At 48.5% G+C, this 15,053-nt stretch overlaps 4 protein-coding genes across 4 annotated transcripts; 1 reads left to right on the top strand and 3 right to left on the bottom strand.

Annotated features, from left to right (window-relative positions):
- Positions 1-1,006: 1,006 nt before the first annotated feature.
- F5147DRAFT_646091 (uncharacterized protein) lies at positions 1,007-1,696 on the bottom strand (the record flags this gene model as incomplete). Its single annotated transcript, XM_041433155.1, has 2 exons — positions 1,007-1,475; positions 1,535-1,696. 2 exons carry the CDS (start codon positions 1,694-1,696, stop codon positions 1,107-1,109), a joined length of 531 nt encoding a protein of 176 aa, XP_041284184.1. The 3' UTR covers positions 1,007-1,106.
- A 617-nt stretch (positions 1,697-2,313) lies between these two features.
- On the bottom strand, positions 2,314-6,899 carry F5147DRAFT_591197 (uncharacterized protein; the record flags this gene model as incomplete). The annotated part of the gene is given in 6 exon segments (XM_041432189.1): positions 2,314-2,680; positions 2,700-3,253; positions 5,119-5,413; positions 5,478-6,313; positions 6,372-6,689; positions 6,738-6,899. The coding sequence occupies 6 exon segments, from the start codon at positions 6,897-6,899 to the stop codon at positions 2,314-2,316; spliced, it is 2,532 nt and encodes an 843-aa protein (XP_041284183.1).
- Positions 6,900-9,672: 2,773 nt separating this feature from the next.
- Positions 9,673-11,152, top strand: F5147DRAFT_737039 (uncharacterized protein). Its single transcript, XM_041439437.1, has 5 exons — positions 9,673-10,003; positions 10,050-10,225; positions 10,342-10,414; positions 10,472-10,647; positions 10,698-11,152. The coding sequence occupies exons 1-5, from the start codon at positions 9,743-9,745 to the stop codon at positions 10,873-10,875; spliced, it is 864 nt and encodes a 287-aa protein (XP_041284182.1). The 5' UTR covers positions 9,673-9,742; the 3' UTR covers positions 10,876-11,152.
- Positions 11,153-12,663: 1,511 nt separating this feature from the next.
- Positions 12,664-14,882, bottom strand: F5147DRAFT_784009 (uncharacterized protein; the record flags this gene model as incomplete). The annotated part of the gene is made up of 9 exons (XM_041442842.1): positions 12,664-13,346; positions 13,395-13,533; positions 13,589-13,690; positions 13,740-13,856; positions 13,905-13,928; positions 13,980-14,027; positions 14,076-14,467; positions 14,517-14,694; positions 14,745-14,882. The coding sequence occupies 9 exons, from the start codon at positions 14,880-14,882 to the stop codon at positions 12,664-12,666; spliced, it is 1,821 nt and encodes a 606-aa protein (XP_041284181.1).
- Positions 14,883-15,053: the final 171 nt, after the last annotated feature.

Here is a 15,053-nt window from a genome sequence, read left to right as displayed (position 1 = left end):
GAATCACAAAAATTATAGTGATGTCAAGCACCATTCGTTCGGCTGTGGGCACGAGGTTGTAAATCTCAACAAACACATTGCGATCTTGCCTCCCACGGATAATAAAATCGCCACGAAACAGAATCTGCCTGAAGAGCACATCCATAGTATAGATGAGTTAGAGCCATTGCACAAGCCGAAGCCTTCTCCTCCAAAGACGGTACGATGCGTGTCCTGAATGTCGACGCAACTCGTGAAAAATATCAACCAGCTGATGCAACATGTTCGAAACATCAAGGTCCAGAGGCCATTCAACCTGCGGGACAAGCCTGGCAGCAGCGAGAAATACTTCAGGATCCGTAGATGTCTCAAGCAGCCACTTGACGCTAGGCGCTTCGAGATCGCAGGTGCGTATGTCAGGGAAGTCGAGGTTAAGGGTGTCATCATTCTCCGCCAAAACATTCAGATCCCGGCCGAGCGATTGTGCCTCTAAGTCCACAACCTTTGTTGAAGAACGCAGAACCGAAGAACGCAGCCGGTTATGAAGCCTAGTGATTAACTGCTGAAGAGATCGTCGCGTGAATGTACCTACCGTATGCACAGTGCCTAGGGAGTGAATGAGTCTCGAGTATCTTTGTAATAGTAGATAAGATCGTCACCTCTAAATACCTCAGACAATAGAGTCCATCGCGATCTGATAATACTAAGCAATCGTCCCAGCACGCCTGTCATGAAACGGTCAAAACCTGTGCACATGGAAGGAGACATAACTCACCTTGCAGTAATGTCATGGACTGCTGGAAATAACAGGAAACTCGTTTGAATACCGGGTGTAGAACCCCTGCAATGTTGATTCAGGTGGGGAACGACCACCAGAGTTCGGCAAAATGATCTTACTGTCGATGTGCAACACCCGTAATAGCATTGATATTGGTGTCTGAAATGGACAAGTTGTAGATATCAAACAAGCCATTACAGTCAGGGAATAAAACAGAAATCCGAAGACCGTCGTTCCGATGACCACCCAGGCTATGCTTGCCTGCTCGTACCACAAATGGGCGCCAAGAGAGATCCCAAACAGAAGAAGAGAGATCTGAAGTAAGACCGGAAACGATTGCACGACACCATCAAAATACCATGTCACGATGCCGTCGAACTGCTCTTGCCTGCGCTTCCCTTGCTGCTCCTGCGAGCCACGGCCATATCTGTTGGACTTGTAGTACCCTAGCCACTGCATTCCCCAGCACCGCCCCGAATGCAGCGAGCAAGCTCATGGACAAACTCCCATATGCGATCGTTTGGACCCATAAGGTCGATGCGGTTGGAGACCACCCAGATGCCGGGTCTACGGGAACGGAGCCCGCCTCAGCGAGATTGCCGAGTCCGATCTGCACGAGTTGCTTCAAAAGGGCATTCGTGGTGTCACTAGGGTCAGGACTGAAATCGGACTCCATCGCGACAATGAAAGACGTGCCGACAGCAGAGAAAATACCAGACTGGTCGAACATCAGTCTCGAAACGGAAAACGGAATACAGATAAGCAGGCTGAACTTACGAAGATCAGGACGATATTCATGTCGCTAGTGTATCGCTCCAGGAACTCATTGTCGTGTTCTTCCGCAACTCTTTTGTACACACCCCAGAAACGAGACCATTGATCCTTTCCAGTCTTCGACGCAATCGTCGATTCCTTGAGAACCTCCAACACTTCCTTCATGATATTTGCTCTGCGTGTAGGGCGTGGTCAGCTGCGATCGCTTGGCTTCAAGTTTTTGGCTCACAAATCGCTTAGAGTCGGCTCGTCCTTCTCTGCCACGACCTTTTCCGCCTCGCTGAGACAAATGAGGGGTATGTTTAATGTCATTATTGACAAGAACTTACGGAGTTGATTCGTTGACTGGTGAAACATTGGATGTACTTTGGTGTACCGGAGGTCCTGACGGTCGTGAAGGTCCAGCATTCGAGCTGCAGTTCTAGTGAGGAGTGGCGCAGACGCTCATCGGGGAAGAAACACATACATCCCTGATGGCAACTCTGCCAAAGGTTCGACATTGATTTTCTCCCTGTTTCGCTGTTAGACAAGTGACAGGTTTCAGGAAGCTGCAACTCACTCCTCGATGGGTCCATCAGGAAAAAACAAATTTTGTGGGAGCCCTGGTGAGAGCTATGTAGCACTACATAGCTACCATAGTTCTATGTACCTAATGTAGCCGTGACTCAGACTATATAGATCTACAGCGGGCTACAGCAGACTACAGCAGACTACAGCGGACACTTGGAGGCACAATAGTCAAATTGAAGTCTGTAGTCAATAGTAGCTGAGTAGCAACAAAACTAATCAATAGCGGACATGCAGAATGTATCAAGGTCAATAAAGCTATTTAAGTAAAAATCACTTGCGGACTCATAGACATTTGCGCTAGTCCATCCACGGTCAACAGCTTGTCCCATCCTCGGAATAAGATGGCAAGGACGAGCGATTTCATCGATGTGTATCACCGCTGCATTCCGGTGCAGCCGACGAGTCGAACGCGACAATTGGTGCAGGCCAGATGAGCGGTCTGGCTCCCTGAGTGGTGTGAACCACTCAATGTAAGCTAAGGCTCGCGAGTAGGTCCCAAATTGACGCGGCAGAGTGAAAATAACGCGAACCTGTCCCACTCGCATACCTAGTAAAATATTAACATGAATTTTTTGACGGCTCAACAAATAGTTAGTACTCACCTTCTAAAGTGCGCGGCTGAATGCCATTGCTTGTCAGGGCCATATCAAACTTAGCGGGAGATCCAGGCTTGCGTCCACGTCCAGGAAGCACTTCAGGCGTGGCTCTAACACGCCACTGCCTCGGTGATTCACTGATGAGTGGATTAGGCGGAGCAGTGATTACTACCTGTCGAAAAACATCGAAACGGTCTTGCAGACCAGGGGCAATGATAGCGTGCGGCATGTGGTTGCGCAGAAACAACTTAAGGGCTGGGAGGAACATGGACGCACCATGTGCAGTGACGAGGTGCTGAACCGAACGCTGAGGGTATGCAGGCGTCTTAGCGAGAGAGTGGACCGTTCGTTGCTCAGGGAGGATGGGAAGTGTATTGACAGGGACAGTGTTTGGCCCTTCCATCTCTGAGTCCGAGTCCGAGTCATATCCGTGGTCACGAGTGAAATTGGTTGGTGCCGACTGAGACTGTTCCAACAGCCAGTTGAGGTAGGAACCACGCAGGAAGACTGCCTCCTGGCGCTGGAGCCATAAGGCCATCTGTTCTTCATAATCGCGCTTGTTACATCAGTAAATTCACACATTTCTTGGCAGACCTTTTTTCGAAAATTAAAACTTATTTTTAACTTATTGACACTTATTCACCTTTATTCACTTGGCTGTTTGTTTTCACAAGTCAAAAAAGGAAGTGTATGACACACAAGTGCCGAAAAGTAGCATAAGATCAAAAAAGTCAGTTCAAGTATTCGAAACAGAAATAAGTACAGCAAGTAAATAAGTAGTTCAACTTGGTATGTAACCCGCGGCAGGTAGTAACTCGTGACCCATGTATTCATGTACTAGACATATGGGTGTAGGTACAATGTATATCAGTAGTAGCAACACAATAACGAGATCGACAGACTCACGAACTGTGAACAGCGGGAAATGACTTGGATCAGCGTGGCTTGAGCTTGAAGGGGGATCGACAGACTCATGAACTGCGAACGGCAGGAAACGACTTGGATCAGCATGGGTCTTGCTCGAAGGGGGATCGACAGACTCACGAACTGTGAACAGCAGGAAACGACTTAGATCAGCATGGGTCTTGCTCAAACGAGGATCGACACACTCACTTCCTGCAAGCGGTGGCAACGACTTGGATCAGCGTGGCTTGAACTTGAACAAGGAGGGTGCTGGAGGGCGCCAGGTATGGGTGCTGGAGGGTGCAGTTGGGCATGGTTGGATTGGGAGGATGCGAGAGATGTGCCGGGGGGTGTGTGGAGGGCTGCAGTTAGCAAAAATTGAAAGAACAATTGATAGATGCACATACAGTACCCAAACCCAAACTATACAAACCGATTCCTTCAATCTGCATGAAGCTAAAGTCAGTATGACAAAGATGGGCGCATGCAGTTTCAGGATTTGTCAAAAATGAGCGCTGTGAACCATCACGCGTCACGTGTCATATTTGAACCACGTCAGTTTTTCACACGAAGTTCACTCTCAACGTTAACGTTCAACCTTGTCTGACTCTCAATCTAACTTCCATGCATCATCTCACATACCTCCATACCTCAGTGTCTGAAACTTCACTCTCATGGTCTCGCACCCTTTCGCACACCTCCCAGTAAGTTTTTTTATTTGTTTTTTTTTCCATTTTACCAAAAATGTCTGTGTCTGAAACTTCGCCCGTCCTTTCGCATGGCCTCCAAGTAAGTTTTTATTTATTTGTTGTATTTTCTTTTACTAATAATGTCTGCTTGCCTCAGCATCTGAAACTTCGCCCGTCCTTTCATGTACCTCCAAGTAAGTTTTTTTTCATTTTTTTAAATTTCCCTTGACTAATAATGTCCGCTTGCCTCAGTGTCCAAACTTCACCTGTCCTTTCGCATACCTCCAAGTAAGTTTTTTTCATTTGTTTTACTTCCTTTTATTAATAGCGTCTGCTTCATTGCAGTCTGCCGCTTGCCTCATGTGCCGTCTGCCTTGTATGCCGCCTTTCATTCCTCGCATCCCGCCTTTCACCCTCTTCAAAATTTGCTGCTGCTGGCTCCCCATTCTTTGAGTTCGTTTCTGCATCTAGTCGCCACTGCCACAAGTAGTTGTATTGTTTCCCCACTAGTACTTAGTAGTCCTATCATGTAATTATCCTTGAATGCAATATTTTGTCATTTTTGTCGAAACAAGTGTGAAATAAGTAGCCCCAACTTGCACTACTTGCAATGTGGGCTATTTTACAAATAAGTGCCAAAAAAGCCAACAAAAAGTTTGAAAAAAGTTGAAGTCAAGAGGAGGCATCTACTTTTTTGACTTAAATTGCCTTGTGGCAAGTTGATGGCAAGTTGGTGTCACCGTTCTTATGAATGACTTTTCCGCTCCTTTTTTGGAATTACCTGGCAGCAAGTTGCAAAAAAGGAAGTTCAAGCAATGTGTGAATTTACTGATGTACTGGCGCGATACGCTTCTTTGGTGAAGTCGATGTGCAAACGTTCTGGAAGTTCACTGTTAAAGCCGTCTGTAGCGCCAAACAATAGGATAGACTGAACGTAGTGAGAGAGCTGATGTAATTTGGGAATATTAAAATGGTCACGAATATCGAGTTGCTGCAAGACGTCCTTGTTGGCGTGAAATATCGCCAGAGTGCTTTCCAGGCCATTGAGGGATTCAGTTGAGTGAACTCGAAGCTGAGCATAGTATGAAAAATCTAGAAGTGCTCGCGCAACTACTAACACTTGGCTGTAAGCAAACGAAAACAATCACGTCAGCACCAACCTCATGCTTAGCAACAATTGAAGCTTACCTAGGGACAGCGCCAGCAAGTAGCCCAACAAATACACGCTGCATCTCTTTGTGTTCTGTCCCCGTCCACTGCTTTACCATAGATATTCCCTTCTTGAAATGCCGCAGACCGGGATAATCAGGCATCGCTTTGAACCGTGCGTCCATTTCTTCTTCGCCAACAATATCAAGGCACCACTTAACTAAATGGTCCTTGAAGATGCCTTTGTGGAGTTGGTGTAGGAGGTCGGGTGTAAAGGCCAGGAAGATGTTAGAGTGGGGGAGATTAGCCCAAAATGGAGCATAGACGGTGCGTAGTCCAAATTCCTCAAATTCAGCAGGATGGTGACCAGTCTTTCGCTTCTCTAATATCCCCTTTATGACTGCAGGATCCCGCATCGGCGAATCCAGTGGATCGCCTCTTTCATCCGCTGCAACTACACATTTTGGACAGCGGTTTTCCTTGCAACACGCCACCAGACACTGCTCTGGAAAGTCCGCTACATACGCGGCAAGGATCGGATACACTCGACGGATCAACGCATCAGCACACACCATTTCAACGCCGTCTTCACCTGCAGCAACAAGGGATTGAAGGAGGAGGGACATGCAATGATGGAATAGTCGGTAGTTGGCGAGGGAGCGTTCATCAGGTGTAAAGCAGTCAAGCTTTCCTGAAGGTAGGTAACCAATCAGGACTGTCGCTCGTGCTGATGTTTGCCGCCATTTTTCTTTAGCAATGTTTCCAATAGAGAGGTACACAGGATATGCCGTTTTGTCGCCTCGGAATTGCGACAGACTCGTTTTGTCTGTTGCAAGAATAATTGGCGCGATGGTCGCTCCTTCCAGCACCTTTTTCTGGACAACACAGGTCAGTGCTTGTCATTTTCGATGTTTTTTTTGATATGGTGCTTACTTGCATGTCACACCACCAATCTGCAGTCCACATGTCGTCTATCACCTGGTGGAGTCCTGCAGAGTCCGTGTATGCGCGAGCAGGTGTGTACACCATTTGATCCTTGAACAAAGGATTTCCGATCAAGTCCTTGATGCACTCTACAGGATTGCGCATCCACAGTTCAACATCTTCGTGCAACGGTTCGCCTTTTTCGTCCGTTCTATTTCCCTGAACGCTAATCTTCTTACAGCTCCAGGCGGCTCCATGCGGGAGTTCATCAACCTTCTTGAGGAATGATTGGTTGTTGTGGAATGAAGCTTGCATTCGGTTTCGGGTCTATCACGCTGGTCAGTACATTTTTTTGGTGCTTGATGCCAAACTTACAATCGGTAACTTTAGAAATTCATCGGTTCGAGTCTGCCCAAGGCTTTTTACAAGCCACTCAGCGAGACCCCACTCTTCCCTGGCAGCTAAAGTCAGGCAGAGGCCATCAACTTGAAAGGGTATGTACTCGTCACAAAATGGAGCCCACTTGTCCTCACCCATGCCTTCCTTGTACTTCCGGTATCGTTCAAATTCAGTTTCCCCTTCCCACAGTGCCCATCCACCATCAGAACATTGCTTGAAATAGTGCCCACCACCTCCCACTACCTCACCTTCATCCACTACCTCACCTTCGTCAGCAACATCCTCGACCATCACACGCCGACTTTTTGGTGCCGGCGGATTAAGTTCATCAGCCTCGAAAGAGTTGGACCATGAGCGGCAAAGTGGGGAAGATGAGTTGCCAGCATCATCGTTCTCCATAGAAGGTGCATTGTCTTCCAAGTCTTTTTCTTCAATCGTTAACTCCCATGCCGTTCTGCATTTAGGCCGGTTAGCTATGTGTCTCTTGATGCCCCCCCTCGTAGGGAACTCCTTGCCACAAAATGTACAGCAGTGCGACATAGTATGTGAGTAGGTGAGTGTTTCGCCCTGGTCTTAGATGACTTGTCTCATTGTAGTATGCCCTTTTTTTTTTTTCAATGGCCTGGTCTAGACTTAAACTGGGCGCAGTTACCGGGCGCCGCGCCACAACTAGATCCGAGCACCACACCACACCACACCACACAACCCTTAATGAGTTGGAAAGTATGGCAAGTCTTGGCTGGTTTTGTTGATTGGGAGGACGATCCATGAGGTGTGCGGCTGGGTTTGTTGATTGGGAGGGGTGTGCTTATCCTGATCTTGCAACCAGACGTGCCCTCACAAAGTGCAAGAGGGACTTATCCCAGTTCTGCCACCAGACGCACCCTCACAAACCTACGGATTACGGCCTCGTTTAGACTCAATCGGTATGCCAAAGTTACGGCCTCGTTTAGACTCAATCCATGCGCCAAGTCGCAACCAGGTACGGGTTTTTTTTTTTGAGGATGATCCATGAGGTGTGCTTACCCTGGTCATTCCGTCTACAGTAAGATAGGCAAAGATCCTGCCTGCCATTCTGCTTACCCTGCCATTCCGTCTACAGTAAGATAGGCAAAGATCCTGCCATTCCGTCTACAGTAAGATAGGTACGTGCTCTTATTCTGACCGGTTTGAATGATACTTACATCTTGCCTAGTTCCCAACACAATTCCGTCTACAGTAAGATAGGCAAAGATCCTGCCTGCCATTCTGCTTACCCTGCCATTCCGTCTACAGTAAGATAGGCAAAGATCCTGCCCGCCATTCCGTCTACAGTAAGATAGGCAAAGATCCTGCCCGCCATTCCGTCTACAGTAAGATAGGCAAAGATCCTGCCATTCCGTCTACAGTAAGATAGGCAGAGATCCTGGTCATTCCGTCTACAGTAAGATAGGTACGTGCTCTTATTCTGATCGGTTTGAATGATACTTACATCTTGCCTAGTTCCCAACACACAACCTCCATTACAATCTTCCTCGTCTAGTGAGAGAACAAGATCGAGAGAGCCAATGACCAATTCTAGTATGTTAATTCTCGTCTCTGATACTAGCTAATTTGATGTGCTACGTTAGTTTGGAAGTACCATGGGCGGCCAGAAGTACCTCTAAAAGCTGCGCCCGTTTGGCTTCCTCGCACCGTTTCACCTCCGCATCCCAGCGCTCAACGACGAGCCTTCGTATGCTCGCTTGTAAGATACTAATAGCTGGGCCTGGTGCTATTTCTAACAGTTGCAGTTTTTTTGCTTGCTCGCAGGCCTTCACTTCTGCCTCCCAACGCTCCAGAATTAGGTTTCGTATGTAATTCTGGGAAGCTGTGACAGGGCCAGGTGTTTGACGAAACAGAGGGCGCAGGAACATGGGCTCTGCATCAGGCCTTTCGAGCTTGGGTCTGCAAGCCGGTGAGTATTTGAGTGTAACGTGGAACGGCAACTAACCTTTTGACGTCAATTTTCGTGTCTTCACAGCCAGCCTCTTTGCGACCAGCAATTTGTGCACATCGGGCTGCAAGATTCGTCAGAGCACAGTGAGTTTTGAAGCAAGCTCCATACCGTTTTTTTGACGAGTCGGGGGTATTCATAACAGTGAAAATAAATTGTGACGGTATGATCATACCTTTTTATCGTCCCTCTCGTTTGACACAGCTTTCAGCCCTTCATTCTTCAAATCAACAATCAACGAACTATTAAGGTTCAATTGTGAGTTATTTGTCTGTTTCGCAGTGGTATAAATTGTGCTGACCTGCTGTGTACTTTGACTAGACAACCATGGCACCTCGTAAGCCTACCTCCAAGCCAAAGCGCGCCCCTCCACCACCTGCCGCAAAACAGCAGGTGCGCACTGCAAGTGGTCGAGAGCGGCAACCAACTGAAAAAGAGAACTACCATCGTAAGTACCAGCACATTATGTTCCGCTCACTCACCATCTCGTTCTACAGTCAGCGAATCCCAACATGTTGTCCATCGCCAAGAAATCAAGGAAACCCGGACGGCAAAACAGAAGAAGAAGGCCTTAAAGGCTGCCTACCAAGGGCATCCTGACGTCTTCGAGAAAGAGCCGTCAGAGCTCCTTAGCGACATGGACAGGCAAGAAGACACAATGGTACGAGCTTTTGTTTTCTTTCCTCATCTTAAATCAGCCGCTGACATTTATTTTTTTCAGTTCTCTGACCACAGTGTCGATACAAGGTTGTCCAACACTAATAGCCTGACATTCAGTACAGGGAAAATCCCTCCAAGGTTGCGCAACTCATCCATACCTACAACCAAAGGACCAAAAGGTATGTTTTTACTTTATATAATTACACTACTAACCCTCCATCAAACAGCACCACATAATGTTGACAAGTCAACAGACGACGACGACGACGACGCTGCCGACGATGCTGACGATGACGATGACGAACAGTTGCCTGCAGCTCAAGGGACCAAGTGATCATTCGATGACATGTCATATGAAGATACCGTGGTGCCGAAGGTCAAGAAAAACGCTGACGGTTCGCGTCGACGCGTGAAAGCCAGCGACTTTGACGAAATCTCGAAAGAGATTCTCATAACTGCTTGCTCCATTTATCGGTGTCTCATCGTCACACAGGCACCTTTTCCGGATTCCGTTGCAGCTGAGACAAAACTGGCGAAAGAGGCCTGGCGTGAGGCATGTCAACTCAAAGGTGTTGACGTCAAACTGACCCCTTCGGCGGTGAATATGGTGAGCACAGTATTTTTAGTGCATTCCTGGTCTTATTCGTTCAAAGCTGTTGAAACGCGCTTCACACGTGCGAGGCGAACTCAAGACGAAGATGCGTCCGCTCACGGCTTCATTTCACGGCTTCCGCTCAAGTAATTCTATGGAGGTGATAAGGTCAAACCGAGAACTCGCAGAGAGATTGAAAATTGGCTCGATCTTTGTTTTCAAGGTGAGTATTCGACGGTCTACATAACTTAGTGCTGACATTGAGCAATAGGACCCGTCATCCAAGTCAGGCATCTACAAGACCGAGTTGCTTCAACAGAGGGTATCAACAGCATGTGGTTCTTGAACTGAAGTGACGAGGGTGTCATCTACCACAAATACTTCGACCCCATCCCTATCAAAACTATTGCGCTCGTGCTTACGGCTGTGAGCCGTTTTTCACATTCTTACTTTCAACTTGATGACGCTGACAATATCTTATAGATAGAATGTTGTGTTGATGAGTGGTGGCAAGGCATCAAAGAGGACATCAAGTTCACATCTGCTGGTTATGGGGCCGTCTACAACCATCATTTCAGCTCACTGCAACACTTTGATGAGCGCACTGCACCTTACAAACTCCTTTCAAAAATTCATATCAATCTGCATGATACAGCGCGGTATGTTGGACTCTTATCTCACTGACTCTTCTAATGCTCGCACTTCTCAGCTTCCACGCAGGTGTCGCATCACTCATTCCATTGTCAGCTACATCCCAGGCCCACATTGACGACGCGGCGTTTGAAGATGCTATTCAAGAGTACCAGCGTGAGAGGAAGGATGCGGCAGTCGAGGATGAGGTCGAGGAGTATGAGTATCCTAGTAGCGAGGGTGGGGATGATGAATAGGGACGCAGTGAGTAAGACGTTCGTATTATGCTAGTTTGTGTTTCAGGTGGTTGAATTTAATTGTGACTACGAGGTTCTTTGGTGTGCTATATAGCTGCTGGTAGTAATTTATAGCTGCGTGCAGTAGCACTCCGACAAACTACGGTAGTACCTTGTAGCTACTGGTAGTTACTATGGGACTCTATGGTGTCTACATAGAGGGCACTTGACAACGGGGCTACTCGCGCTACCCTGACTATATAGCACTATGTAGTCACTATGTTTTTTCCTGATGTCGTACGGGGTCGTTTTGCGGAAGAAACTGCTCGTCCGAGTCGTTGTGGGTGTGTTGATGCTCGGCGTTGTTGGCAGCTGATGGTTGTGACATGAAGAAGTTATGGGTACTATAATGGATTCCAAGAAAAACTAATGAAATTTGGAAAGAGTTTCAGAAGAGCGGATAGAGCAGCTCAAGAGATGGTTAACAGCAAGTCGTTCAGGTGGCCACGACTCGGACCATGACGAACATGTGTTAACAACGTTGATGCCTCGAGTTTTTGCGATATATCTGAGCCTCACTGGCTTACTGATGCCCGTCCTGTAGTGAACTGTGAGAGTTTAGTCTGCCTCACATGATCATGATGGTGATAGATCCTTCTAGGGCCGGGCTTTGTGTGATATCATCATAACATGTTTGAGGCATGGGACAAGCATGGGACTCCATTGAAGTACTCACATGGTAATATTTTATTTGGCTATCTACGCTCACAGCATGTGTGGGAGAGCTCTGTTTATACTGAAAGCTATGAACGAGTCCTCGTAATGATGACCCGGATGATCTTTGGTGTATCCGACTCGGATATGGTGTAATGGTTAACATTACCGCCTCTCAAGTGTAGAATTCGCCTACAGTGATGTTGACATGTTCCGAATGCATGAATTTGAGGGCATACTACTATGAATTGAAATTGCGTCATGTTTTGCAGAAGATCTTTGGTGCTGCAGCTGAGGAGCAGTGAGGAAGTAGACTTGGATACCACATACTGCAGTCACTTTACCCTTGTATAATACATACAGCCGAGGTTGAAATATCCCTGTTCTACACAGGCCATCCCATGTGGGCCCATCAATGTATTGCTGTGTTAAACACAGGCGGGCCAATGTCAAGTGTGTATCTAATATAAACAGTGGGCCCATGGTATTAGTGTAGTAGATAAGTGTAGACATTCCTATTGACTTTGGTAGGTAGTGTATGAAGTATGTACCTGATGCTAACAAGCGGGCCGAGTTGGCGGTGGTACTGATATATACAGATGGGCCGAGATCTAATACAAACAGTGGGCTCATGGTACGTAGTGTAGTAGATAAGTGTAGACATTCCTATTGACTTTGGTAGGTAGTGTATGAAGTATGTACCCGATGCGAACAAGCGGGCCGAGTTGGCGGTGGTACTGATAAATACAAATGAGCCGAGATCCTAAGTATGGAGAATGATCACAGACACAGGTCGGTCAATTGGTCGGTGATTCCAGACCAGCTTCCAGAATGGACCTGCCAGGACCACCTCGGTCAAATATGACAAATATCCTACGCCGCACGAACTGAAAACCCGATAAAGATCAAGCCGACGTATGAATCACACATGACTCAATGTACATTCAAATCCATACCAAAATAATTAAATTCAAAACCAAGTTGTATACAAGTAAATTTCGCCGACCGACACATCATATACAGTACAACTATGTAATCCACTTAATGATTGGGGAGGGAGTGCACGGGACCGGCGTGTGCTGATGCCGAGCATAATTATTCATATGTTGAAGTCCCACCCTGCGCTTCAGGACGACCGGAAGGGCGCGAGGCCGAGGCCGAGGATTGACCGACTCCAACAGACAGAGGCATGGGAGCAACCGAAGGGCCGAACACACCGTTCAAGTACCTCATGCCGAATGCAGTGGCCGATGATTCATTGGCATGGCTGAGCGCTGGTGGTGGAAATGATGGATTGGCGACGACTCGTTCCTGCCGAAGCTTCTCGACCAGGCCGACAAGTCCGTTCACCAATGTGACGGTGGCACCGACATCAAGCTGCATCGAGGAAAGTTCGGCACGCATCGAGGAGATGCGGGCATCAAACTCCTGTTCCATGGCATTCACCCTGGCAAGGGCATGCTCATCGGCCAATTGCATGGCATTCACCTGAGTAGTCAGGGCAAGCAGGCGTTCGAGGATGGTAGGTGACGAAGGTGATGAAGAAAGGGAAAGGGGGTCGGCCGCAGGAGTTGGTGGGGGAATGGTAACGGGCGCTTCCTCAGTGGGCTCCAGCCAATGTTCGGCGGGGAAGTCGGCCGCAGAAGCCATGTCCGCAGGTCGGTCAGCCATGATTTCATCTTCAGGATCAACCGACATCTCGGTGGCGATGTCGATCTGCCGTTCAGCGTCGGTGTCAGGTTCCATATCGGCATCATCGGAACCGGTAGCAGACTCATCTACACCCAAGGGTAAAAAGACGTTATTGCGAAGAAAAAATTACTTACCCGTATCCTCAACAGCATCCTCGGATTCTATGATAGGTGTGGGTGGACGTACCCGCGAGGTTGCTCTGGTTGTCCGGGATTGAGCCTTGGATTTGGATGCGGGTGCGGCCTTTGACCGAGGATGGTGTGACTTTGTCGCCTGCGTTGTTGATGGGCCCCGAGAATCGACCTGACACTGGTCGGTCACATCGCACCTTCTGGAAGTGGCACTTGGCACAGGACTTCATCGCCTGCCCCTTCCTGCCGACCACCACAAGACAAGGCTCGCCAGTGCATCTTGTGCACGGTGGAGTGTACTATGAAACAGTGAGCACCCTGTCACTGAAATGATTTGGGGGAACTCACCTCGTCAGTATTGGCCTTCAGTGGCCCACGCCCTCTCGTAGGTTCGGCGATGTCCACAACCTTCTCGTTTCCTTTGCCATGTGGCTGGGCTCGGCCAATCTTAGGATCGGCTTGCGGCTGAAGATGGTTGAGGTGAGAGGACTGGCAGGAAGAGGTGAATCTCACCTGCTTGACCGACTTCGTATTACCCTGAAAAGAAGTCAGCCATGAAATAAGCACCGACAATACCACCGTGCTCACCTTTGCTTTTGGCAGCGCTGCCGGTGATGGTTCAATGATCTTGGGCCGCTAAGTTGGTGTAAGCAGTTAGTTGGAAGTGATGAACGGACGACGTACCTTCACTATGATTGTCCCGGTCGGCCGCCTGTCCTCGTCCTCGGTATCGGAGATAACAGCCTTGGACAAACACTTCGAGACCTTGAGTTTTTTCCGCCCTGACTCGACATCTGTGCTGTCCTCACGGGATCTCCGAGTCCCTCGGTCGGTCCGTTTGCCCTTGTCGGGCATGGTGCCAGGAACAACGAGATTGTGAGTACCATCCGGACGAGGAAGTGAGTCAATCGGTGGAACCGACATTCGTGTGGGAGCTGGGGATGCCACTGGGGAGCGTGCTTGTAATTTTGCCGGTGCCGGTGCCAACACTGGTGCTGATGCTGGTGTTGGTGCCGGTGCCAACACTGGCGCTGGTGCTGGTGCCGGGGCTGGGGCTGGGGCTGGTACCGGTTGTTCTGCAAACATATTAAGTTGCAACTGTGAATACAAAGAGTGCCGACTCACTATATCCAACGGTCTTTGGAAAAAAAGGATGTGACTCCATACGTGGGTCGTCAGCCCGCACACGGTGCCATTGAGGGACAAGACCTTGATTCATTGTCGCCCGGACCTCGGCGGCCGCAGAAAGGACAAACGGCGAGATGACCGAGCATGTCCGGCCATGCTGTTGGAGACCTTGAGACTGTTGATTGTGAGGAGGTACACGACAAAAACAGTAATGGCAACACGCACCACACGCCTCGCAATGTCGTGAGCCTCGTCAACGAGTTCCCGGCCATCTCCTTCCCAGCGGATAATCCGGCTGACCGAATCGCGCACAAACACGTCGGTGAGCGCCAAAGCATTGTTTGATTCTTGTTGTGACGGCATGGTAGAGATCTAAAGGTTAACAGAATGAGGGCGTCTGTTGGATGTGGATGGGACTTAACAGATGTAAATGCGACAGAGTGGCACATTGTGACACCGCCGGAATTGGCCGAGATCCGGATATGGCCGAATGGTGGAAGAAGCTGTCGGACTTCTGCATTGTTCATCAACCGC

This window comes from Suillus discolor, assembly GCF_016758755.1.
Source record: "Suillus discolor strain FC423 chromosome Unknown F5147scaffold_470, whole genome shotgun sequence".
NCBI lineage: Eukaryota > Fungi > Basidiomycota > Agaricomycetes > Boletales > Suillaceae > Suillus > Suillus discolor.
The sequence above is the reverse complement of the archived record's forward strand: the minus strand, read 5'-3'. Positions and strand labels throughout refer to the sequence as shown.